General features: G+C 44.3%; 2 protein-coding genes across 2 annotated transcripts in view; both read left to right on the top strand.

Moving 5' to 3' along the window:
• The window catches only part of Ppat (phosphoribosyl pyrophosphate amidotransferase), a 31,842-nt gene extending 29,741 nt beyond the window's left edge, over nucleotides 1-2,101 (top strand). The window contains exon 11 of the mRNA XM_004665385.2: nucleotides 435-2,101. Within this exon, the coding sequence (XP_004665442.1) occupies nucleotides 435-628 (194 nt within the window). The 3' untranslated portion in view covers nucleotides 629-2,101. The remainder of the gene's footprint in view (nucleotides 1-434) is intronic.
• A 4,891-nt stretch (nucleotides 2,102-6,992) lies between these two features.
• The window catches only part of Aasdh (aminoadipate-semialdehyde dehydrogenase), a 30,262-nt gene continuing 12,324 nt past the window's right edge, over nucleotides 6,993-24,930 (top strand). The window contains exons 1-9 of the mRNA XM_045130261.1: nucleotides 6,993-7,389; nucleotides 10,725-10,996; nucleotides 12,831-12,951; nucleotides 15,827-16,140; nucleotides 19,385-19,577; nucleotides 20,361-20,602; nucleotides 21,208-21,314; nucleotides 22,840-23,012; nucleotides 23,921-24,113. Of these exons, the coding sequence (XP_044986196.1) occupies nucleotides 10,767-10,996; nucleotides 12,831-12,951; nucleotides 15,827-16,140; nucleotides 19,385-19,577; nucleotides 20,361-20,602; nucleotides 21,208-21,314; nucleotides 22,840-23,012; nucleotides 23,921-24,113 (1,573 nt within the window). The 5' untranslated portion in view covers nucleotides 6,993-7,389; nucleotides 10,725-10,766. The remainder of the gene's footprint in view (nucleotides 7,390-10,724; nucleotides 10,997-12,830; nucleotides 12,952-15,826; nucleotides 16,141-19,384; nucleotides 19,578-20,360; nucleotides 20,603-21,207; nucleotides 21,315-22,839; nucleotides 23,013-23,920; nucleotides 24,114-24,930) is intronic.

The following is a 24,930-nucleotide window of genomic DNA, read 5'->3' on the forward strand; positions in this document are numbered from 1 at the left end:
TCCCTTTCTTCCAAATTTTGAGGCTGGGTCTAGCTAAGTTGGCCAGGCTGGCCTCGAACTTGAGATACTCCTGCTTCTGCATTATATGTCACCCACTATCTTTTTAATTTTTTTTTTTTTTTTAAGAAGATCTGGGCTGGGAAAATGGCTCATTGGTTGAAGGTACTTCCTTGCAAAGCCTGCTGACCCAGGTTCAGTCCCCTAGCCACCCATACAAGCCAGATGTATCTGGTGTTCCTCAGCAGCAGCAAGAGGTCCTGGTGGGTACGTGTGTGCGCACGCGTGCGCACACACACACACACACATACACACACACACACACACGTAAATACATAAGAAAGCATAGAGAAGAGTGTAATAATTCTCTGTTGAAGCTTTTTTCCCTTCTAGAGGAAGTTCATGACCTTTTTATGTCTTTCTCTTTCCCCTTGTAGGAGCAAACAGTGTCGTGTATCTGTCAGTAGAAGGATTGGTTTCATCTGTACAAGAAGAGATAAAATTTAAGAAGCAGAAAGTGAAAGCAAATGATGTAATTCAAGAGAACGGCAATGGCGTGGGATGCTTTGAAAAGACTGGGCATTGCACCGCTTGTCTCACTGGAAAATATCCCGTGGAACTGGAATGGTAGCTGCTTGGCACTGACGTGGTTGCTTCAAGAAGGTTGATCGAGAAGTAGTTAAACATTGTCTCTTCACTCAGTTGTTTCAGATTAAAATACCACCCGCTTATGTTTACCTTTGTAATTGAAATTTTTCTGAAGAGAGTACCAAAGTGCTGTAATTGAACCGTGCTAATTGTGCGTAAAACATGTGCGATTCTCCCAGTGTGCGCGCTTTGCACTTCTTCATGTAGACGGAGGAGACGTCGCCGAGGCCGCGCGTGGAGGGTTTGCAGGAGGCCGCGCTGCGGAGCTGGCTGCTGGCAGGATAGGTGCGCGAAATACCGCGTGTCACGAGACACTCGTTTTGCCCATACATGTCTTGTCTCGACCTTGGCTTTCTTAATCATGTGCGTGTTCCTCCCCCTTCTTGTCATGACGGGGTCAAGAAGATACCCTTTTCAAAGCCGGAGAATGTCAAGTTCAAGGCCAGTCTGGGCTAACCTGCCTTAAAATAAAAGTATCTTTCTGTGCCTCAGTATGCAGTGAGATACTTATCGTAATTAATAAACAAGAATACCGTTTTAAAAAAAAAAAGTGTCATGATTTTGGTCGTTAGTCATCATTTTATCCCTAAATTTTAAGATAGTGCATGTTCATTAGATCCTAAGTAGCTAATGGTTTATAGCTTTTTGGAAATTACTTTACCATTGCAATGACATTATGACAGAGGGAAATTTTACACTTAGTACATTGAGTGCTTGACCATTTACAGTCATTTGTATATGTATACATGTTGAAATTCAGTGATCAAATAGAAACACAATCTAGGCCAATTGTGCTTAAAGATCCAAGAAGACAGCTACTTTTTGGAATTGGAATCCTGTGTCTAAAAGTGAACTTAATAATCACCTTTCCGTACTTTGTTTTATTAGGCTCTAATAAATTAAAGTTTTTTGAAAAAACATGTTTACAAGATTGAGGTGATTTGCCTACGAACTCTTGCTGATGTGAGATTTTTAACATGTCAAAATGTTTGCTCCTATCATCTTGTTGCAACAGTTTGATATTAATAGTTTCCAAACCCATTTAGGAGTCTAATCTACTGACACCTGAAATTGCTCCTGTGCGTTTGGTAGATGGTCTCACGTGAGACATGGTGCAGGCCAAAATGGCATGCTGTTGGGACTTACAGCGTGTGCAACAGGGGCTCTAATGAGCTGTGGCCCAGCCCGGGGACCGCGTTCGTGGGATCAGCCTCTTGTGGTAAATGTGTTTCCTATGGCAGAACGACCTGTGTGGGTCAGGAGACTCGGAAGGTATTAAGCCCAAATCTCGCGTTTGACTTCTGCATTCCTCATAGTTTTTATTTTGTTTTGTTGAAGTACTTTCATAAGGGAAAATAACACTGATCATTTGGTAATTGTACAGATTTCTTAGTTCTTTCTCCACCATGACCCTTTATTTCTCAAGTATTAATTAAATTAACTTTTTTTTAAATCAGTTTCAAGCATTGTTTATCTGTTTTAAATTTATTAGTATTGTAAACCAAAGACTAGGTGAAAAATGTGTTCTCATGGGATTTCTATTGTGAGCTAAAGTAAGCCTCCTTTTTTTGTTACCTCTGATCTCTAGGTAACAAATTCATACAGCAGTATGTTTACATGTATGCTTTTACGAAGATATTTTATTTTTTATTTATTGGGCTGGAGAGATGGCTTGGCGGTTAAGCGCTTGCCTGTGAAGCCTAAGGACCCCGGTTCAAGGCTCGGTTCCCCAGGTCCCACGTTAGCCAGATGCACAAGGGCGTGCACGCGTCTGGAGTTCATTTGCAGAGGCTGGAAGCCCTGGTGCGCCCATTCTCTCTCCCACTATCTGTCTTTCTCTCTCTGTCTGTTGCTCTCAAATAAATAATTTAAAAAATTTTATTTTTATTTATTTACTAGACAGAGAGAGAGAAAGAATGCGCTCGCCAGGGCCTCCGGCCATTGCAAACGAACTCCAGACGTGTGTGCCCCATTGCGCATCTGGCTAACGTGGGTCCTGGGGAACTGAACCAAGGTCTTTTGGCTTTACAGGCAAACGCCTTAACCTCTAAGCCATCCCTCCAGCCCTGCATGTATGCTTTTTAAAAATGGTTGGAAGTTAACATGTTCTGATAAACACCATGAAGACAGCATCCAGGCTTCCTCCCTGGCACCAGCTTAGTCAGAGTTTGTGTCTTTGATGCAGGCTGGCATTGCACTAAATAGGCCGTCTCTTGTGATCTAGGCAAGGCATCTGCTTCAGGAGGAGGAGGAAAGTAAAATAATTAGAACGTGTAGTGGAAGCGCTACTACGGAGCAAGTTCTTTGGGAACACTGGGCAGGGAGTGACACTAGGTTTTCAATTTTGGGGGTGTACTTCTCAAATCAAAATGAACGGAGGTGAGTGGATGGACCAGACTTGGAACACTGTTAAGGGCCAAAGAGAAGTGAGTGAGCTGGGTGGGCGTGGTGGCTCACGCCTTTAATCCCAGCACTCAGGAGTCAGAGGTAGGAGGATCGCCCGAGAGTTCAAGGCCACCCTGAGACTATATAGTGAATTCCAGGTCAGCCTGGGCCAGAGTGCGACCCTACATCGAATAACCAAAAAAATAAAATAAATAAATAAATAAAAAATGAGTGAGCTATGAAATGACACAGGAAACTGGTCAAAGGAAGCATTCTCTTCCAGCTGCATGGAAAAGGCCAACCAAGGAGACCACAGAAAGACAGTGGTCGTCAGAGGCTGTGGCCAAGGGCAGGAGGGAGAACACAGGATTTTAGGGTAGCACACAGCTGCACCCTGCCTGGCGCACACACTGTCACAAGGGTGCCAAGCCAGGGATGTTGGAAATGGGGAAGATGATGGAATGGGAGCAGCAGAGAGGGCACATGAAAAGTCATTCATTCAGTTGTGCTAATTACTCAAAACCAATGTGAAAAAATGGCATTTTAAATAAAGACACCAACATTCCACCTCTTAACAGCAACAAAATCAAAATGATGCATGCATGTCCCTTAAAATTTAGGGAAAAAGTCACCACATTCACATAGTGACATTTAAATCTCTGATTAATTCATTTTGAGGAATAGTTTTACTGTGTTATCTGGAATGCCTTCCTCTTGGTCTCAAACATAACCCCAGCAGACTCCTATAATGGAGTGTGTGCTTTTTTCTTTCTTTCTTTTTTTTTTTTTTTCTTTTGAGGCAGGGTCTCACTCTAGCCCAGACTAACCTTAAATTCACTCTAGTCTCAGCCTGGCCTCAAACTCAGTGACCCTCCTCTCCCTAAGTGCTGGTATCTTAAAGGCATGTGCAGCCACACCTGGCTTTTGTAATCTTGTTCTTAAAGGTCGAAGTGAAACCCCAGGCCTCTTTGAAGTCTTTCTTCCATATTTGGGATTTCTTGGGTCTTGGGAACCAGTGCTTGAACTGCTTTGGAATTTCTTGCATAATCTACTGGTATTAGGTTTTTTTTTTTTACTGTGACAAAATGGAAAATGATTGCACAAAGAAGACCCCAAATGTGCTTCATTTACGTCACGGGAAATTGTTTGCTTGACCCTGATGTGTTGACTTATTGATCTGATAGGTGTGATGGTTAATTTTCCATTACCAGCAAGGCTGAGCTAGGATGCTCCATTCTTTTTCCAATGCTGTGAAGGTACTTTTTTTTTTTTTTTTTTAAGATGTGATTAACATTGAAATCAGCAGATCTTTGAGTAAGGTAGATTGACCTGTGGGGAAGCCTCCTGCAGTCAGATGAAGGCTGTAAGAGCAGGCTTCCTGAAGAAAAGAGCCTAAAGGCTGCAATATAGAGACCATACTGGATGTCCTGCTTCTCTAGTCTGCTGGCCTGTAGAACTACAAATTCAACTGTTATAAACTTCCAGCCTGCTAGCCAGGCGTGGTGACGGTGGCGCATGCCTTTAATCTCAGCACTTGGGAGGCAGAGGTAGGATTGCTGTGGGTTCGGGGCCACCCTGAATTCTGTAGTGAATTCCAGGTCAGCCTGGGCTAGAGTCAAACTCTACCTTGAAAACAAACAAAAAAGCTTCCAGTTGCAGACTTGTCAGCCCTCACATTCCCAAGTCATCAGCAAGGGTGAGTGGAATGGAACAGGGTAGAAAGATACTGGAGAGGAGGCTCAGCAGTTAAAGCAATTGATGCAAAACCCAAGGGCCCAGGTTTGACTCCCAAGGGCCCAACTGCATGCATGTGGAGTTCGTTTGCAGCAGCTAGAGGCCCCTGGTGCACACATTATCTCTGTCGGACAAATAAATCTTTAAAGAAAGAAAGGCACTTGCTCACAAAGCCTAAGGACCCACATTCAATTCCCAGTATCCATGTAAGCTAGATGCACAAGGTGGCACATGCATCTGGATTTCGTTTGTAGTGGCTGGAGGCCCTGGCACACTCATTCTCTACCTTTCTCCCTCTTTCACAGGTCCATGCAGAGAGAAAAGCAACCACTGCCAACACAGGCAAGCACACTCCAGGAACCCCAGGCAGAGCTCAAGCACTGCATATCTTTAGACTGGAATTCCAGATCCACCCCACACCTTAGTGCTAGACCCTAGGATCTGCCCACAGTGACACCTCCTCCAGCAAGACATCTGGAAATCCAAGAATAATAAATAATAAAACTGAATCTATTGGGGGATATCCACTTAAACTACCACAAAGGAATTAAACCCTTTTACCACCTTCCCATTCCTCAGCCCAATTTTGAAAGCTGCTTTTGCAAGCAGAGAGCATGTGTGTGCTAGGGCCACCTGCCACTGCAAATGAACTTCAGATGCACATGCCACTATGCATCTGGCTTTACATGAGTACAGGGGAATTGAACCTGGGTTGTTTGGCTTTGCAGGCAAGTCCCTTAACCACTGAGCCATCTCTTCAGCCCAGATTTTTTTAATGTTTTAAGAGAGAGAATGGGTGTACCATGTCCTCTTGCCATTTGTAAACAAACTCCATATGCATGGACCACTTTGTACATCTAGATTTATGTGGGTACTGGGGAATTAGGCCGTTAGGCTATGCAAATAAGCTCCTTTAACCGCTGAGCCATCTTTCCAGCCCTTGATTGTTCTTAAGGCGAGTAAAACAAGGGTTTTGGGGGTTGAGGACACAGGATTTTCAAAAAATTGTCCAAGTGAGATAAGAGTGTCCAGCTTTAAAATATGCACAGATAACCAAGGATGGCTAAACACACTAGGAAACCTAACATGAAAGAGAAGGCCTGACATGAGTAGAAGAAAAACAATCCAGTTAAGGGAAATTGCAAAAGGGGAAGAAAACACTATGAAGGCCAAGTAGATGGTTCACGCCTATAATTCCAGCACTCAGGAGAAGAATCGCTGCTGTGAGTTCGAGGCCAGCTGAAGCGAGACCGCTGTCTCATTTAAAAAAAAAAAAAATTCACGTTGAGATAGTGCAGCGGTTAAAAGGCACCAGCTTGCAAGCCTGCCGACCCTGGATTCGGCTCCCCAAGCAGCCATATAAAGTCAAATGCACAAACGAGTCCGTGCATTTGAGGTTCTTTGCAGTAAGAGACCCTGTCTGCCGCCACGCACAAATTTTTAAAAATGCATATGTCTCAATTAAAATGTCAGCTTCATTCTGAGAGGGACTTCGTTCAGTCTTGAGTAGGTTCTCAGAAAATGCTCTTCTTCACTTCATTTTTGGTAGGTATGATCTCCACTTTGTGAATGAGAGAAACGCGGCTCAAAAGTTAAGTATGGGGACGGGGCGTGGTGGTGCACGTCTCTAGTCCCAACACTAAGGAGGCAGAGGTAGGAGGATCGCCGTGAGTTCGAGGCCATCCTGAGACTGCATAGTGAATTCCAGGTCAGCCTGGACTAGAGTGAAACCCTACCTCGAACCCCACCCCCCCAAAAAAAAAGTTAAGTATGGGGGCTGGAGAGATGGCTTAGCAGTTAAGATGCCTGCCTGCGAAGCTTAAGAACCAGGGTCGATTCCCCAGAGCTCCACGTAGGCCAGATGCACAAAGCGGTGCGTGCATCTGCAGTTCATTGCAGTGGCTGGAGGCCCTGACACACTCTCTTTCTCTCTCTCTCTCAAATAAATAAATAAAAAAAGATTTAAAAAATTAAGACATTGCCTAGAGTTTGCGGCAAGCGCGACCAGAGCCGGCGACGCTGCCGACCACCGCCAGCGCTACCTCCTCCCGCGACGCTGGCGTGACGTCACCGGGGCGACACGCGGGGCGGGGCGGGGCAGCTTTACGGCCGCTCTGCTTTACGGCGGCCCAGGTGGGACGGGTCCCGGGCGCGTTGTCGCGAGAAGGTGCGCTCGGGGAGCGTCCTCGGCGTCCCTGAGTGAGTGTGGCCTTCGGCTTCTGCAGCCTGCCGGGCCGGGATGGAGCCGGTGGGAGCGGGCGAGAGGGCGTGGCCCAGCTAACCTGCCCTGGTGACCTCTCGGAGTGCCCGGCCGTGCCGGTGCCGGTGCTCCTGCCCTGCCCTGGCCCCGCCGAGCCTGGTTCCCGGGAGCCAACGCGAGCCCGCCTTGGAAACCGTAGAGCGGTGCCCGCAGACGTGGTTGCACGACGTGAGTGAAGATGCAGGCGGATTCGGGGACAGAAAGTCCCAGATTAGATTCGGCTGGGCCCACCCCGTAACCCACGCAGTGGGCTGGCGGCCGACCTGCGGCCTCGGGAGTGGTGAGGGGGCAAGTGACCTCCACTGGACGTTGTGACCTGCGGAGCCCCTGTGCCACGTTCCCCTGGCTTCTCTTTCTCCCCCTGTGTATGTTTTTATTTGCAAACAGAGAGAGGGAGATTGAGGACGGGCATGCCAGGGTCTAGTGCCTCAGCAAATGAACTCGTAATGCGTGCACCACTTTGTGTATCTGGCTTTACGTGGGTACTGGGAATCAAACCCCAGGCTTTGCAAGCAAATACCTTTAACTGCTGAACCATCCCACCTCCCTTTTTTAATGTTTTTTTTTTTTGCTTATTTTTATTTATTTATTTGAGAGTGATAGAGAGGAGGAGGCAGAGAGAGAGAGAGAGAGAGAGAGAATGGGCGTGCTAGGGCTTCCAGCCACTGCAAACGAACTCCAGACGCGTGCGCCCCCTTGTGCTTCTGGCTAACGTGGGTCCTGGGGAATCTAGTCTTGAACCGGGGTCCTTAGGCTTTACAGGCAAGCGCTTAACCACTAAGTCATTTCTTCAGCCGACCCCCCCCCCTTTTTTGTTTTTTTTTTTTTGCTGTTTATAAAAGGTCCCAAATGCCATCACGCCTGGCTTTGTTTTATTTCTTTTTTAAAAAAATATTTTTATTTATTTATTTGAGAGAGACAGAAATAGGCAAGTAGAGGAGTGAGAGAATGGGCGTGCCAAGCCTCCAGCCCTGTAAACGAACTCCAGGTGCATGTGCCACCTTGTGCATCTGGCTTATGTGGGTTCTGGGGAATCAAACGGTGGTCCTTTGCCTTTGCAGGCAAGCGCCTTAATGCTAAGCCATCTCCAGCCCACTTATTTCTTTTTTGAGACAGGAAAATAAAAAGAATATTAGCAATATTTAATTATACCTATAGAAATTCTTTACTAGGGAAAAAAAGGTTTTTACATTTTTAAAAATTTATTTGCAAGCAAAGAGAGTGAGAGAGAGAAAAAGAAGACAGGGCTTGAGAGATGGCTTAACCATTAAGGCACTTGCCTGCAAAGCCAAAGGATCAAGATTCCATTTCCCAGGACTCACGTAAGCCAGATGCACAAACTGGCGCATGCGCCAGAGGAGTGTCTAATCTCTCTCTGACTCCTTCCTCTTCTCTCTCCTTCTCTCAAAGAAAAAGAAAGCCGAATGTGATGTCACATGCCTTTGATCCCAGCACTTGGGAGGCAGAGGTAGGATCGTCGTGAGCTTGAGGCCACCCTGAGACTATATTCTAGGTCAGTCTGGACTAGAGTGAAACTCTACCTCAAAATAAATAAATGAAGAAAAAGAAAGAAGAGAGACAGAATGGGTGTGATAGTGCCTCCAGCTGCTGCAAACGAACTCCAGATGCATGCATCACTTTGTGCATCTGGCTTTATTACATGGGAATCAGACCCACGCTGACAAACTTTGCAAGCAAGTGCCTTTAACTGCTGAGCCATTCCTCTAGGCTCCGCCCCTTTTCTTTTTCCATTTTTTTTTTTTTTATTAACTACTTCCATGATTACAAACAATATCCTATGGTAATGGCCCCTCTTCCCACCCTTTCCCCTTTGAACCTCCACTCTCCATCATATCCCCGGCCCCTCTCAATCAGTCTCTCTTTTATTTTGATGTCATCATCTTTTCCTCCTATTATGATGGTTTTGTGTAGGTAGTGTCAAGCACTGTGAGGTCATGGATATCCAGGCCATTTTGTGTCTGGGGGGTAGGCTCCCCTTTTTTTGTTCATAAAAGGTCCCAAATATGTATAGGCATCAAATAAAAAGATTTGTGTGTGTGTATATTTTTGAGACAGGGTCTCGCTGTAGCTGAAGCTGGAATTCACCATCTAATCTTAGGCTGGCCTTGAACTCGCAGTGATCTTCCTACTTCCTTCTCTTGAGTGCTGGGATTAAAGATGTACCACCATGCTCAACTTTTTTTTTTCTATTTTTAAAAAATTAATTGTGAACTTTAAGAATGTATTGCATGTTGGTCATATTATACTCCTGTGTTCCCTCTCCCCTAACCATTCCACCGAGGTCCTCAGTGGGGTTATCAGTATTAACTGTGGAGTCATGATCACAGGGAAAGTATGTTTTTGGTTTTTGGAGGTAGGGTCTCGCTGTAGCCCAGGCTGACCTGGAATTCACTATGTAGTCTCAGGGTGGCTTCAAATTCATGGCAATTCTACCTCTGCCTCCTGAGTGCTGGGATTAGACCATGCCCAGCCAGCAAGCAGTGTTCTTTATTGGAGAGAATATATACTTATAATTTGATGACTGAAAATGAAAACCTGAGATGACTGAATTTTGTCACTGGGAACTTAGAACTTAAAAGCAGAAAGCAATTATTGTATAGGATATGTGTGGCAAATTATGATTTGTCATAAAGTGGTAGTCTGTTACTCATTTATTTATTGAGCTAGGAGCTCAGGTATCTCAAGATGGCCCCAAACTCACTGAATTAGTTGAGGATGACCTTGAACTTTTGATCCTTTTGACTATACCCACCAGTGTAATTGTATTACAGGTATATTGCACCACACCTGTTTTTATGTCATTGCTCTTGGCAGAGTTACCTTAGGTGTTTGACAAGTTCAGGGTTTTGTTAGGTATGTTTAGTAAAGCTTTTTGCTCATTTATTTCTCTGACAAAAAACACGGCGCTTACCTCAAGGGGAATAAAATATAATTTATTCTGACCCACATTTGACATGGCCCAGGAACAGACTGAGGTTGTCCCAGATCGCATGTTCCAAAGTGGAAGCAGTTACATGAACTTTTACATATAGAACATAAGAAAGTCATAAAATATTTTCCAAGTACATTGGTGAGAACATTAGGTTTGCAGGTCACAGCAAAATGGGGGCAATTCTGTGATAGGTTTTCATATGTTATAAATCTTAGCTTTTTGGGTTGATGGAAGCTAGTAGTTAATACATTCCAAAGCTGGTTTTACCTGATAGTTGCAGGATGCTGGGTTGGACAAGGAATGGCTGCTAGGGAATTCAAGTTAGCCCCAGAAGCTTTGGCTTAGATCTGCAGCACTCTAGTTCTCCCATCGAAGTGGAGCCTTCAACCTATGTGTGGCTTTTTTTCTGGGAATTTCAGTTCACTTTTTTTTTTAACCTATTTATTTATTTCCAAGCAAAGGTGACAGGAAGAATGGGTGCACCGCACCAGGGCCTCTTGGGTTTTGGGGAATTAAACCCAGGATTTACAAGCATGTGCCCTTTGCTGCTGAGCCACCTCTCCAGCTCCGGTTTATTGTTGTGCAGTTTTGAGGATCAAACCCAGGATCATGCAGGGCAAGCGTTCTGCCACTGAGTCACGCATCCAGCCCTGTAGAGTCCCTTTTGTCAGGAGTGACTGTAGAGATGTTTCTTCCTCTTCTCCCACCGTTCTTCCCAAACTTCCCTGTTGGCACTTCTCTGTACAGGTAGAATCCTTTGCCGCTGACGTTTAGACAAACTCCAGTGAAATGACTCTTCAGGAACTGGTGCAGCAGGCTGCCTCTGCGCATCTGGACAGAGTAGCCGTGTGCTTTGATGAATGCAACGGCCGGCCTCCCGTGTGCCATTCCTACAAGACGATGCTTAGTGCTGCCTCAGAGTTAGCCAGTTTTCTGCAGTCACACGGTGACTTACAAGGAATTTGGGAAATTGGTCTCTTCTGTCAACCTGGGGTAAATGTACCCTCCTGGATTTTAGGGTAAGTTGTTTTAATACTATTAATTGATATTACTGTACCCTGTAGTCTTTAACACATAGAATTGTCTATTTATTGGTGGTTTTTCAAGGCATTTTTAAAATTGTATTTTCTGAAAGAGAGAATTGGCATACCAGGGCCTCTAGCCACTGCAGTTAGTTGAACTCCAGACACGTACTCCATCTTATGCACAGGCACAGCCTTGTGTGTCTGGCTTACGTGAGTTCTGGGGAGCTGAACCTGGGTCCTTAGGCTTTGCAAACAAAGACCTTAACCGCTACACCATCTCTGCAGCTCTCGCAGCAGGGTTTTACTATAACCCAAGCTGATCTGGAAGTCACTCGGTAGCCCCAGGCCGACCTCAAACCCAGCACCCTCGTACCTCACCTTCCTGAGTGCTACGCCTGTGCCACCACGCCTGGCCTAACACACAGAATTTAAAGAGGCTAAACTTCACTTTCTTCCCATATTTAATCGTTTTTCTTAAAAGACAGTAGAACTTTTCACTAATAGAACTTGTGTGTGTAGGATGGGCATGTGTCTGGAGGTCAGGACAACCTCAAGGTACTGGTTCTCTCCTGCCATGCTTGAGAAATGGTCTTTTTTTCCCCTTTCTGCTGTGAAGGCCGGACTAGCTGGCTGGCAGGCTTGGGGCTTCCTGGCTGTGTCTCCCACTGCTGTAGACACACTGTACCTTGTTCCACTGCCATGTCAAGTTTCACGTAGGTACTGAGGGTCTGAATTCTAGTCGTCAAATTTGCACAAGTGCTTTTAACCTCCAAGCCATCTCTGACCCCTCCCCCCAAGCATTTAAACATCGCCAAAGTATAAAGGCTTCATTTTTGTCTGTCAAAAGAAAATAATTATAATAATTTGTTGTTAAATCAAAGAAAACAAGGATTTCAGAAATAATCATGGGTAGTTTATTGAGAATTTATTATGTGGAATGATCTAGTGTCATCAAGGTGAATTCCAAAGTATTTTTATTTAAAATGAATGAACTTTGTTTGATCTTTATATAAATATTATTGCATATAGAAATTGATTTTTATTTTTTATTTTTTGGGTGTTTCAAGGTAGGGTCTCACTCTAGCCCAGGCTGACCTGGAATTCACTATGGAGTCTCAGGGTGGCTTCGAATTCACGGCGATCCTCCTACCTCTGCCTCCCAAGGGTTGAGATTAAAGGTGTGTGCCACCACACCCAGCTCTAGAAATTAATTTTTTTCCCTTAAGTTATCTAGATTTGGGTGCAATACGTCCTTGGTATTTTAAGAATGTTGCCTTTGAATTTAGCTCCTTTTCTTTTATCTTGCATGATGAATAAATTAGATGTTTGATATCTTAGCAATGGCCAGTTAACCAAGTATATTATAACACATTAGCTTTTAAAAAATGTTGAGTTTCTCTGTATTAAGTGTTCAGTACTTATTTTTGTTTCTCTGATGCTGGGAAATTGAACTCAGGTGGCAAGCACTCTACAACTGAGCTGCATCCCTATTCCAAGTGATAAGAACCTTATATAGAATTATTTCAAAGCCAGGCGTGGTGGCGAATGCCTTTAATCCCAGCACTCAGGAGGCAGAGGTAGGAGGATCACCGTGAGTTCGAGGCCACCCTGAGACTCCATAGTGAATTCCAGGTCAGCCTGGGCTAGAGTGAGACCCTACCTCGAAAAACAAAAAAAAAAAAAAAAAAAAAAAAAAGAATTATTTCATATGCTATATATTCGTTTAACATCAAGCAAAAACACTGTGACATTTTAAGAAATGAAACAGACAAATAAAGTGCTTCCAGGAGGAAGATGTTCCTTGATACTCTGTTCCCTGTTTCTGCAGCATTCTCCAAGTCCCTGCTGCTTATGTGCCCATTGACCCCGAGTCCCCACCGTCATTATCTACTCACTTCATGAAAACATGCAACCTGAAGTACATTCTCATTGAGAAAAAGCTAATGAACGTGAGTCTGTGTGTTAAGTTGCTGTGTGTGTGCGTTACATTTATCTTTTGTTTGTTTGCTTTTTTTTTTTTTTTTTTTTTTGAGGTGGGGTCTCATTGTGGCTCAGGCTGACCTGGAATTCACTGTGTAGTCTCAGGGTGACCTCAAACTCATGGCATTCCTCCTAACTCTGCCTCCTGAGTGCTGGGATTAAAGGCGTGTGTCACCATGCCGGGCACATTTTTATCTTTTGGTTGAAGCGTTCCCTTCTCCCTGTCTTGATTTCTAAATCCACTAAGTCTGGCATTGTTTCTCAATCTCAACCTACTAACATTTTGGGCTGAGTAAGTCTTTTTTGGGGAGAAGCATTGTGTACATTGTAAGCTGTTGAGTGACTTTCCTGGCTTGATTTCTAAATCCATGAAGTGTGGTGCTGTACCCCAGGGTCAGTGCTAGTGATGTTTTGTGCTGAGTGGCTTTTCCTGGTGGTGGTGGGGGTATTGTGTACATTGCAAGATGTTTAGCAACTTTCCTGGCTTCCACTCATAGATTCCAGTGGCACCTCTTAGGACTACTGGAAATGCCCAGATCTTTCCAGATGTCTCCTGGCACCCTCTGCCCATCACGCTTCATTGAGGAACACTACACTCTATGGCATAAAAAGTGTTTGTTTTTTTTGTTTTGTTTTCCAGGCTGACCTGGAACTTGTTCTGTAGTCCTAGGCTGGCCTCAAACTTACAGCCATCCTCTTACCTCTGCCAAATGCTGGGATCAGCTTCTTCCAGCTTCTCTTTTCTTTTCTTTTTTTTTTTTTTTTCAAGTAGGGTCTCACTCTAGCTCAGGCTGACCTGGAATTCACTATGTAGTCTCAGGGTGGCCTCAAACTCATGGTGATCCGTCTACCTCTGCTTCCTGAGTGCTGGGATTAAAGGCATGCGCCACCACACCCAGCTTCCTTCCAGCTTCTTAATAATTATGTATTATTCTGAATTTCCCTTTTCTCCGAAGCATTTTTCATATTGGAAAAGTTATATAATATTTGGAAAGTTTTGCTTTTATATACCTGTGGCAATTACAGTGGTCAACAGTATTAAAGAATTATAATCAAGCTTACATTCTGAAAAAGATAGCAGTACTTAGGCTACACTTTTATGGAAAACTAAATTTATTATTTATAAAAAGTTTAAGTGCCTGCCAACTAAAGATGTATTTAAAAAATACTACCTTAAAGATTGGAAAGATGGCTTAGTGATTAAAGGCACTTGCTTGCAAAACTGGCCAGCAATCCTTTTATCTTTGCCATCTAAGAGCTGGGATTAAGGCATGCACCAGTACACCCAGCTTCTTAGAAATATTTTAGTTATTTATTTGACAGAGAAAGAGGCAGAGAGAGAGGAAGAGAGAGAATGGGCACACTGGGGCCTCTAGCCACTGCATGCACTACTTTGTGTCTCTGGTATTATGTGGGTACTAGGAAATCAAACCTAGGTCCTTAGGCTTTGCAGGCAAGCACCTTAACTTTTGAGCTATCTCTTCAGCCTTTTATTTGTATTTTTATCCTTACGTACTTAGCAATTACCTCCAGCCCTGCAGAAACCATTTTGAATGGACACATGAATTTTATATTGCTTTTTTTTTTTGAGGCAAGCCCAACAGACTGCCTTTTTATTAAAATTGACAACTTCCATAATTGTAAATAATATCCCATGGTAATTCCTCCCCCCACTTTGCTCTTTGAAACTCCACTCTCTATCATGTCCCCTCCCCCTCTCAATCAGTGTCTCTTTTATTTTGATGTCATCATCTTTTCCTCCTATTATGATGGTTTTGTGTAGGTAGTGTCAGGCACTGTGAGGTCATGAATATCCAAGCCATTTTGTGTCTGGAGGAGCACATTGTAAGGAGTCCTACCCTTCCTTTGGTTCTTACATTCTTTCCACCCCCTCTTCTGCAATGGACCCTGAGCCTTGGAAGGTGTGATAGAGATATTGCAGTGCTGAGCACTCCTGTCACTTCTTCCCAGCACTGTGATGCCTTCTGAGTCATCCCAAGCTCATTGCCATCTGAAAAGAGAAGCTTCTCTAGCCAAAAGTGAGAGTAGCATTAATATAAGGGTATGAACATTAGGAGAAGTGCTTACCGGGCAGTTTGATGAGCATAGTATATACATTTAGCCAGACAGCAGCAGTCATTACACCCCTAGGGCTCATGGCTACACCTGTTACAGGTTTTCAGTATCAGGGATGTATTCCCTCCCATGGAGCAGGCCTCCAGTCCAATTAGAGGGCAGTGGGTGTTGCACCTGTTGGCCTGACTGGCCAAATTGAAGGCTTGCAGTGTCCACTGCTGAGCATCTTCACTGGTGATTTCTCTCTCTGCCATTGCAGCGTGGCTTTTTCCTGCCAGCTGGCCCTTTTTTTTTTTTTTTAATTTTATTTATTTATTTGAGAGCGACAGACACAGAGAGAAAGACAGATAGAGGGAGAGAGAGAGAATGGGCGCACCAGGGCTTCCAGCCTCTGCAAACGAACTCCAGACGCGTGCGCCCCCTTGTGCATCTAGCTAACGTGGGACCTGGGGAACTGAGCCTCGAACCGGGGTCCTTAGGCTTCACAGGCAAGTGCTTAACCGCTAAGCCATCTCTCCATCCCTTTTTTTTAATGAGAGAGCAAGAGAGAGAATTGGCATGCCAGGGCCTTTAGCCCCTGCAGTTGAACTCCAGACGTGTGCGCCCCCTTGTGTTAATGTGCAACCTTGAGCACTTGTGTCACTGTGCATCTGGCTTATGTGGGACCTGGAGAGTCAAACATGAGTCCTTAGACTTCACAGGCAAGCGCCTTAACTGCTAAGCTATCTCTCCAGCTAACATTTTTAATCTTCATCCTTTATCTAACAGAAGTTCATGTCTTCCTATGAAACACTTTTGAACTTTGACACAGTTTCAGTAGGACATATGGACCTGGCACTCTTCAGACTGCAATGGGAAAACGTTGAGGTGAACTGGCTACTAAGTACTCGAAAAGAGAAATCTGAAAATGGAAATGGAAAAAGCACCCTGAGTTCTGAAGACAGAAGTACAGATGAGGAACACATGGCTGTGAGGCAGAAGCCTGGCCTAGCCTATGTTCTGCACACGTCAGGGACCACAGGGATGCCGAAGGTTGTCAGAGTGCCGCACGCGTGCATCCTGCCAAATGTCCAGCATTTTCGGTAAGGTCATTTAAAAAACTTTTAAATTTACTTAAAAGAGAGAGAGAAAGAGGTAGGGTCAGGGGGAGAGAGAATGGATGCACCAGGGCATACAGCCACTGCAAAGGGACTCCAGATGCATGTGCCACCAGCTTTCATGGGTCCTTGGGAATCAAACCTGGATCCTTTGGCTTTGCAGACAAGCGCCTTAACCAACCGCCAAGCCATCTCTCCAGCCCCATTTCTACCCTTGGAATCCTCAGACTTTGTGTCTAAGCTGGTTGTGGTGATGCATACCTGGTCTCACTTGGGAGTCGGAGGCACTAGAACTGCAAGTTGGAACCAATCTAGGCTACACAGTGAGGAGAGCCTGGGGAAGAAAATAACAACAAACACTAGAATTTCAAATGCTGTTTTTTTTTCTAAGTCTTGCTCCTAAATAGATAGTCCTAACCAATCTGGGAATTGGGCTTGTCTTGTTTTTGCAAACCAGGAATGTGTTTGTTGATACAGGCTAATTGTATAACAAACAAATCGCAGCTTGGAAGGTAGAGGGGTGTGTATGTGTGTTTCCCTGAGGGTTTAGCCTCCTACCTTTGCTGGGATTAAAGGTGTGTGCCACCACGCCTGGTTTTAATTTAAAATTTTTAAGTAGCATTAAGGAGTGAAAAGAATTAGATTAGGCAATTTGGAGTGGTGTGTGGATTCATAAGAGCATACATCCCACTCAGGAGGCAGAGTTAGGAAGAGTGCTGTGAGTTCGAGGCCACCCTGAAACTACGTAGTGAATTCTAGGTCAGCTTGAGCTAGAGTGAGACCTGGCCTTGAAAAAAAAAGAGCATGCATCCTCAGTGGGGACCATACTGCCCAAGGGGGATAAAAATCAGATCAGTCTTTGGGCAGGAGGCAAAGGAGTGTCATAGATATTGTGACAGTTTGGGGCCCTCTATGGGGCCACAGCACATAGACAGATACACAGTAGATCTGTGGTAGGGCTAGGGATGAGTCACAGGAGGAAAACTAAAAATTTTCCTCTGGGGTCCATAACAACAACAAGTGTCTGAGAAATACTGCTGGGAGAGAAGAGACTGACGGGATGAGGCAGTGTGGAATATCAGCTATAGACAAAGGCGGCGGTAGGTGTCAGAAGACACTGGTTCAAATCACAACTTGAAGCATAGAGCGAAGGGGCTTAGCGTGTGACAGACTGTGAGAGAAGATGGGGTAGAATCAAAGTAACTTCCAAGTTGCAGGTCATGGGTAGGAACAGAAACTTGTAGAAAGATTGATTCACTCTGTGCTGGAAGTTTTGAATTTATCCAATGTCAAAATCCAAAGCCATCACAGATGATCAAATAGGAGCTCCAGGGCCTCTAGCCATTGGAAACAAACCAAACGCATGCACCACCTTGTGCATCTGGCTTATGTGGGTCCTGGGGATTTGAACCTGGATCCTTAGGCTTCACAGACAAGTGTCTTAACCACTAAGCCATCTCTTCATCCCTGTTTGTTTTTGAGGTAAGGTCTTGCTCTAGTCCAGGCTGGCTTCAAACTCACAATAATCCTACCTCAGCCTCCTGAGTGCTGGGATTAAAGGCGTGTGCCACCATTCGGGGCACTCAACCTTGACTTTTATTTTTTTTTTTTTTTAAGTAGGGTCTCACTCTAGTCCAGGCTGACCTGGAATTCCCTATGTAGTCTCAGGGTGGTCTTGAACTCACAGCGATCCTTCTACCTCTGTCTCCCAAGTTCTGGGATTAAAGGCATGTGCCACCATGCCTGGCTCAATCTTGACTTTTTAACAGTGTGTGTGTCAGGGACAGTGTGCCAGGGCCTCTTGCTGCTGCACTTGAGCACCAGACACTTGTACCACTTTTTGCATCTGTTTTACCTGAGTGCTACGGAATTGAACGAGGCCTACAGTCTTGACAAGGAAGTGCCTTTAACTGCTTTTTTTTTTTTTTTAAACCTTTCCAGCCCGTCATTGACACTTACTGTCACTATCTCTGTTTATCAAATTTAAGACCCTTATTTTTAGATTTAAGATTTTATTAGTGTGTAGGTGTATGTGCACATGCATGGGCTTCTTGCTGTTGCAAAAGAACACCAGAAGCATGTGCCAGTTACTGGTTTATGTGAGCAGGCTTTGCACATGAGCGTCCTTAACTGCTGAGCCATTTTCTCGGCCCCTAGACTTTATTTTTGGGGGATTACTGGCTTGAGCCACCACAACAAGCTCTGGGCATTTCTCTTTTTCTTTAACCTGTCTGTCTGCCTTGCTTCCGTCCTTCCTTTATTTTTTAAAATTTTTAATTCATTTGTTTATTTGACAGAGAAAGAGGGAGAGAATGGTTGTGCTAGGGCCTCTAGCCACTCCAGACGTGTGCGCTCCCTTGTGCATCTGGCTAGCTTGGGTCCTGGGGAGTTGAACCTGGGTCCTTTGGCTTTGCAGACAAACCCCTTAACCACTCAGCCATCTCTCCAGCCCCCTCCTTCCTGTTTTTAAGCTGGATCTCACTGTAGTCCAGGCTGGCCTTGAACTCCTAGTGATCTTACTGCAGCATCCTAAGTACTGGGAGTAAAGGTGTAAGCTACCGTGCCCTGTGTGGATGTGAGACTGTTTTTACACACGTTTGTGTAGTCTGTGTGTGGTGCAAGCACGTGTCTGTGTAAATGCATGTGCCCTGTGTGCATGCTTACCTGAGGAGGCCAGTGGCCTTCCTTTATCTCTCATTCATGCCCTTCTTTCCCTGAGATGGGGTCTCTCAGCACAGAGCTGCTGTCCATTAGCCCCCAGAGAGTCTCCGGTCTCTGCCACCCACCCTTTACTGGGGTTACAAGTGTGTGTGCCCATGCCCAGCTCTCTCCTCTCCTCTCCTCTCCTCTCCTCTCCTCTCCTCTCCTCTCCTCTCCTCTCCTCTCCTCTCCTCTCCTCTCCTCTCCTCTCCTCTCCTTCCTCCTTTCCTTCTCTCTCTCTTTCTTTCTTTCTTTCTTTTTTTCCATGATGCAGGGTCTCACTGTAGCCCAGGCTGGCCTTGAACTCACAGCAATCCTCCTACCTCTGCCTCCTGAGTGCTTGGATTAAAGGCGTATGCCACCATGCCTGGCCATGCCCAGTGTTTTACATGGGTTCTGGAGAGTCAAACCTGGTGGTCTCTGGCCTGATAGGCCCTCATGCTTAAGTGGCAAATGTTTTTAACTGCTGAGCCATCTCCACAGCCCATGTCAGAAATTTCTTATGGTAACTATGTTCTGTTTGTTTTAGGATACTTTTTGACATCACACAAGAAGATGTTTTGTTTCTGGCCTCACCTCTGACCTTTGATCCATCTGTTGTGGAAATATTTGTTGCACTATCAAGTGGTGCCTGTCTGCTTATTGTACCAACATCTGTCAAAGTACTCCCATCAAAATTAGCTGCTGTTCTATTTTCCCATCACAAAGTGACTGTTTTACAGGTACATTTTAGTAGCAAAGGAAATGTTTTATTGTTTATTATTGTTATTGTTATTTTTGAGGTAAGCCCAACAGACTGCCTTTTTTTTTTTTTTTTTGGGGGGGGGTATGTGTGTGTGAGAGAGAGAGGATGGGCATGCCAGGGCCTCCAGCTATTGTAGTTGAACTCCAGACATGTGTGCCCCCTTGTGCACATGTACAACCTTGCATGTTTTGCTTAGACACATTTAAAAATCCTTTGTATACGTTTTGTACATCGAGCTAATGAGAAAGGAAGTAGAAATTGATTTTGTGGAGTTTCTTAAATCTTTGCTTGTAAGCTAGCTCGGTGGGAGAGTGCTTGAGCAGCAGATGCGAGGTGCCGCAGAACAGAACACCATGTAAGGACACAGAGCGAGGGTTCTGCCAGCTCTTTCCCTAAGGCATACTCCATTCACACTCCAAAAACAGAGTGCTTAGCCAGGCATGGTGGTGCATGCCTTTAATCCCAGCAGATTAAGGCAGAGGTAGGAGAATTGCTGTAAGTTCGAGGCCACCCTGAGACTACATAGTTAATTCCAGGATAGCCTGAGCTAGAGTGAAACCCTACCTTGAAAAAAAACAAAACAAAACAAAACAAAAAACCCAAAAACAGAGTGCTTGCCTCAGTATTTCTAAATAGGAGTTGCAGTTTGAAAATAGCCTCAATTTCCATGTGAGCTCCAGATGTAAGGCTTGAATTAATTATTGAAGTCTTTACTTTCTCTAGAAAAGGGAAACACTGACTTACTTTGGTGCATTTCCAGGCAACACCAACGCTGCTTAAGAGATTTGGATCTCAGCTTATCAAGTCAGCTGTTTTATCTGCCAGCACTTCTCTTCGAGTTTTGGCCCTGGGTGGGGAAGCCTTTCCCTCCCTGGCCATTCTCAGAAGCTGGAGAGCAGAAGGCAATAAAACTGTCATCTTTAACATCTACGGTGTCACTGAGGTATCAAGTTGGGCGACCTTTTACAGGATCCCAGAGGAGACTCTTAACTCTACTTTGAAGTAAGGGCTTAAGTTATACCAAATAGGAGGGAGAGACTTGTTTCCCCAGGTTCTCAATGTAAACAGAGGGTTTTGTGTGTGTGTGTGTGTGTGTGTGTGTGTGTGTGTGTGTGGTTTTTATTTTTCCCTGGTTGGCAGTTGCAGTTGGAAACCTTGCATGCTGAGCACACACTGCCAGCCCTGCTCACGCTGCTGTGACAGGCACAGGTGGTCGTTTCAGAAGCACTACTTTGTCTTGTGTTCTACCTTAGCTGTCCAGAACCTTCTGTACCATAACTGATGTAGATACCCTGCTCGACCTTTTTATTACAAATGGTGATAAATAATGTATGTGATAACTGCTGTGATAGGCATGGAGTGATCATTTCAGAAGCACTAGTTTGTCTTGTGTTTTGCCTTAGCTATCCAGAACCTTCTGTACTACAACTGATGCAGACGCACTGATTGACCTTTCTGTTACAAATGGTGATAAACAGTGTACGTGAAAACTTTTCCTCTTCGCAGTCTTGAGTTGTACCATAAAAGACTACTTCTTTCTTGGTACAGTGTGATTTGAATACACAGAGGAAACATTTTAAATCTTCTCTGGGCTGTGTTTCTCGTAGATGTGAGCTGTCTGTGCCGCTGGGGCGCCCACTGCTTGGAACTGTGGTTGAAGTCAGAGACACAAATGGCTTCACAATTCAAGATGGCACTGGACAAGTATTTTTAGGTTGTCTTATATTCGTTGATTGGGACTATTTTACCTCAAGAAGGAAAATTGGGTGTGTTTATTCTTTTGCATCCCATTGTGCTTTTCAGTGATAAATTAATTTTTATAATCATGAAATATTCAGCATTATCCAAAATACTTCATATACAGTATCTTCCATGCTAATGGAAGTAATTTAAAAACATAACTTTGGGCTGGAGAGATGGTTTAGCAGTTAAGGCATATGCCTGTGAACCTAAGGACCCAGGTTCGATTCCCCAGAAACCACGTAAACCAGATGCACACAGTGGCACCTATGGAGTTCGTTTGCAGTAGCTAGAGGCCCTGGTGCACCCATCCTTTCTTTCTCTCTGATAAATAAATATAAATAAAATAACATAACCTGGACTATTAATATTCATAGACAAAAATCATATCTAGTTGATATTCTTAGAATTAAACCAATCACATATATTTTTAGAGATAACTTTTATTTTATCCCTTTGCTAATTTACTGAAGTTACTGTGTCTGATTTTTGTCAGGTAGCATTTAAAAGTTAGTCTAATTTTTTAAATATTTTTATTTATTTGAGAGAGAAAGAGGCAGAGAGAGAGAGAGTGAGAGAGAGAGAATGGGCATGGCAGGGCCTCCGGCCACTGCAGATGAACTCCAGACGCGTGTGCCCCCTTGTGCCTCTGGCTAACGTGGGTCCTGGGGACTGCACCTGGGTGCTCTGGCTTTGCAGGCAAGTGCTTAACCACTAAGCTGTCTTTCCAGCCCAGCCTCATTTTTTTTTTTTTCTTAAATTTTTTTTTATTTGCTTATTTGAGAGCGACACACACAGAGAGAAAGACAGATAGAGGGAGAGAGAGAGAATGGGCACGCCAGGGCTTCCAGCCTCTGCAAACGAATTCCAGACGCGTGCGCCCCCTTGTGCATCTGGCTAACGTGGGACCTGGGGAACCAAGCCTCGAACCGGGGTCCTTAGGCTTCACAGGCAAGCGCTTAACCGCTAAGCCATCTCTCCAGCCCCCAGCCTCATTTTTAATAATTTTGTTTGTTTATTTATTTGAGAGCAACAGGTAGAAAAAGAGGCAGATAGAGAGAACGGGCATGCCAGGGCCTCCAGTCACGGCAAACGAACTCCAGATGCATGTGCCCCCTTGCACATCTGGCTTACGTGGGTCCTGGGGAATTGAGCTTTGAACCGGGATCCTTAGGCATCACAGGCAAGTGCTTAACCACTAAGCCATCTCTCCGGCCCCTACTCTTTTTTTTTTTTTTTTTGGTTTTTCGAGGTAGGGTCTCACTCTGGTCCAGGTTGACCTGGAATTAACTCTGTCCTCTCAGGGTGGCCTTGAACTCATGGCAATCCTCCTTCCTCTGCCTCCCGAGTGCTGGGATTAAAGGTGTGCGCCACCATGCCCAGCTTCATTTTTTATTATAAATATTTATATTTTGAGTACTAGTAGTTTAGATGATTTTGATGTTGTTTAGTATACTTTCCATGAACTTTTATGACATTGGAGTTTGTATATTTGAAAGGTGGTAAAAACAGAGTATGTTTCCTTGGTGACGAAATGATGGTACCTCTTGGGACAATGAGGGCCACAGGAGACTTCGTGACTCTGAAAGATGGAGAGATGTTTTTCCTGGGCCGGAAGGACAGTCAGATCAAACGTCACGGGAAACGCCTGCACATGAAACTTGTGCAGCAGGTAAGGCTCTTTTAAGTATCAGGCGCCTCCCCGTGCATGAAAGCAGTGCAGACAGCTCCCACTGATCCCCTGCGCCAGGTGCTCTTCCAATATGACGTACGCACAGAGACTTTTACTGTTAGTGTGCTACTGATGAATCACGGTGAGAGACTGAGCCTGGCACGGTGACACAGCCTGTGAAACAGCGTGCAGGAGACCAAGGAGGTCATGCGTTCAAGATCAGCCTGAGCTATGTAGCAAGTCACTGTCTTAAACAATAAAAACAAACAAAAAACGTAAAAGATAGGGATAATTCAGTGAGTCCCTTATTCCCAGCATGAAGACATTTTTTAAAAATTTATTTGCAGGCAGAAAAAGAGAGAGTGTGAGTGAGTCCACTAGGGCCTCTAGCCACCTCAGGCGAATCTAGACGCGTGCGCCACCTTGTGCACCTGGCTTGACATGGGTATTAGGGAATTGAATCCAGGTCATTAGTCTTTGTAGGCAAGCACCTTAACCACTGAGCAATGTCTCCAGCCCTCTGTTTCTTTGTTTTTGAGACAAGGTCTCTCTTTGAGCCCAGGCTGACCTGAAATTTCCACTTTTCTCATCTCAACCACCTCAGTGGTGGAATTACAGATGTAAACCACAAGCCTGGCCTGAGAAAGCTGTCCTAAAACTAAGTGATAAAATGGATTTTGAAATCTGTGGAAATGAATTGTTTTATTTAAGTATAGGTGTGTTATTTTTGAAAAATGTTACAAACCCTGAGTGTTGTTAGTAGTTTTCAATAGTCCACACTATTTTTTTTTTTTAATCTCTGGCATATTCTAGAATTTAATTCAGCTATACTGGTTTCTGACATAACAAATTATTTAGGAAGCTCATGTTTAGTTATCTTCACAGTAAATTAGAACAATCTATTACAGGTTGCTGAAGAGCTTCAGCAGGTGGACTCCTGTGCAATCACATGGTACAATCAGGAAACATTAATTCTCTTCATTGTACCCAAAGATGGTTTAGTAAAGGATTGCCTCTTTAAAGAATTGCAGAAGCATCTTCCAGATCACGCTGTCCCTGATGAAATTGTGCTGATTGAGACTCTGCCACTCACACCCCATGGTACAGTGATTTAGAGTGTTTATGCTCAGTGCTGAGTAACATTGATTCTGTTCATTATTAATTTAATGGCTACATCAATATTGTTACAAATGAAAAATGTTACAAGTAATAAAATGTTAGGTGCTTTGTGTAATTAACTCATGCTATCCTCAGAAATTCTTGTGGGTAGATGGTAATGTTCCCATTTACAGATGAGGAAAGTAAGACTTAAAAGAGGTTAGATATGGCTGGGAAGATGGCTCAGCAGTTAAAGGTACTTATTTGCAAAGCCTGTGGACCTGAGTTCAGTTGCCAAGCTGCCCATGTAAGCCAGAAGCCAAAAGTGGCTCAGGCATCTGGTGTTCATTTGCAGCAGCAAGAGATTTTGACACACCCACACATGTGTAAATAAGTAATTTTTAAAAAAGAGATTAGGTAATCTCCCCTAAAGTACTTTACTGGTGTATTAGTTATGTTTGTGTCTCTATGATTACTATACCTGAGAGAAACACAACTTAAGGAAGACTGTGATTCATGCTTCCATTCAGTCCATCCTGGCCAGGAAAACCCATTGGAGCAGCTCATTTCACAGCATGGTGAGCCAGGAAGCAATTGGAAGGAGACTACAAATGCTCTCTAGACTTCGCCTTCCCTTCTTATTTTTTAAAAAATATTTATTTATTTGAGAGAGAAAGAGATAGGGAGAGAATGGGCATGTCAAGAGTCTCTAGCCACTGCAAATGAACTCCAGATGCAGCTACCCCCTTGTACATCTGGCTTACATGGGTACTAGGGAATCAAACCTGGGTCCTTTGGCTTTGCAGGCAAGCACCTTAAC

This window comes from Jaculus jaculus, chromosome 11 (genome assembly GCF_020740685.1).
Source record: "Jaculus jaculus isolate mJacJac1 chromosome 11, mJacJac1.mat.Y.cur, whole genome shotgun sequence".
In the NCBI taxonomy this organism is placed as follows: Eukaryota; Metazoa; Chordata; class Mammalia; order Rodentia; family Dipodidae; genus Jaculus; species Jaculus jaculus.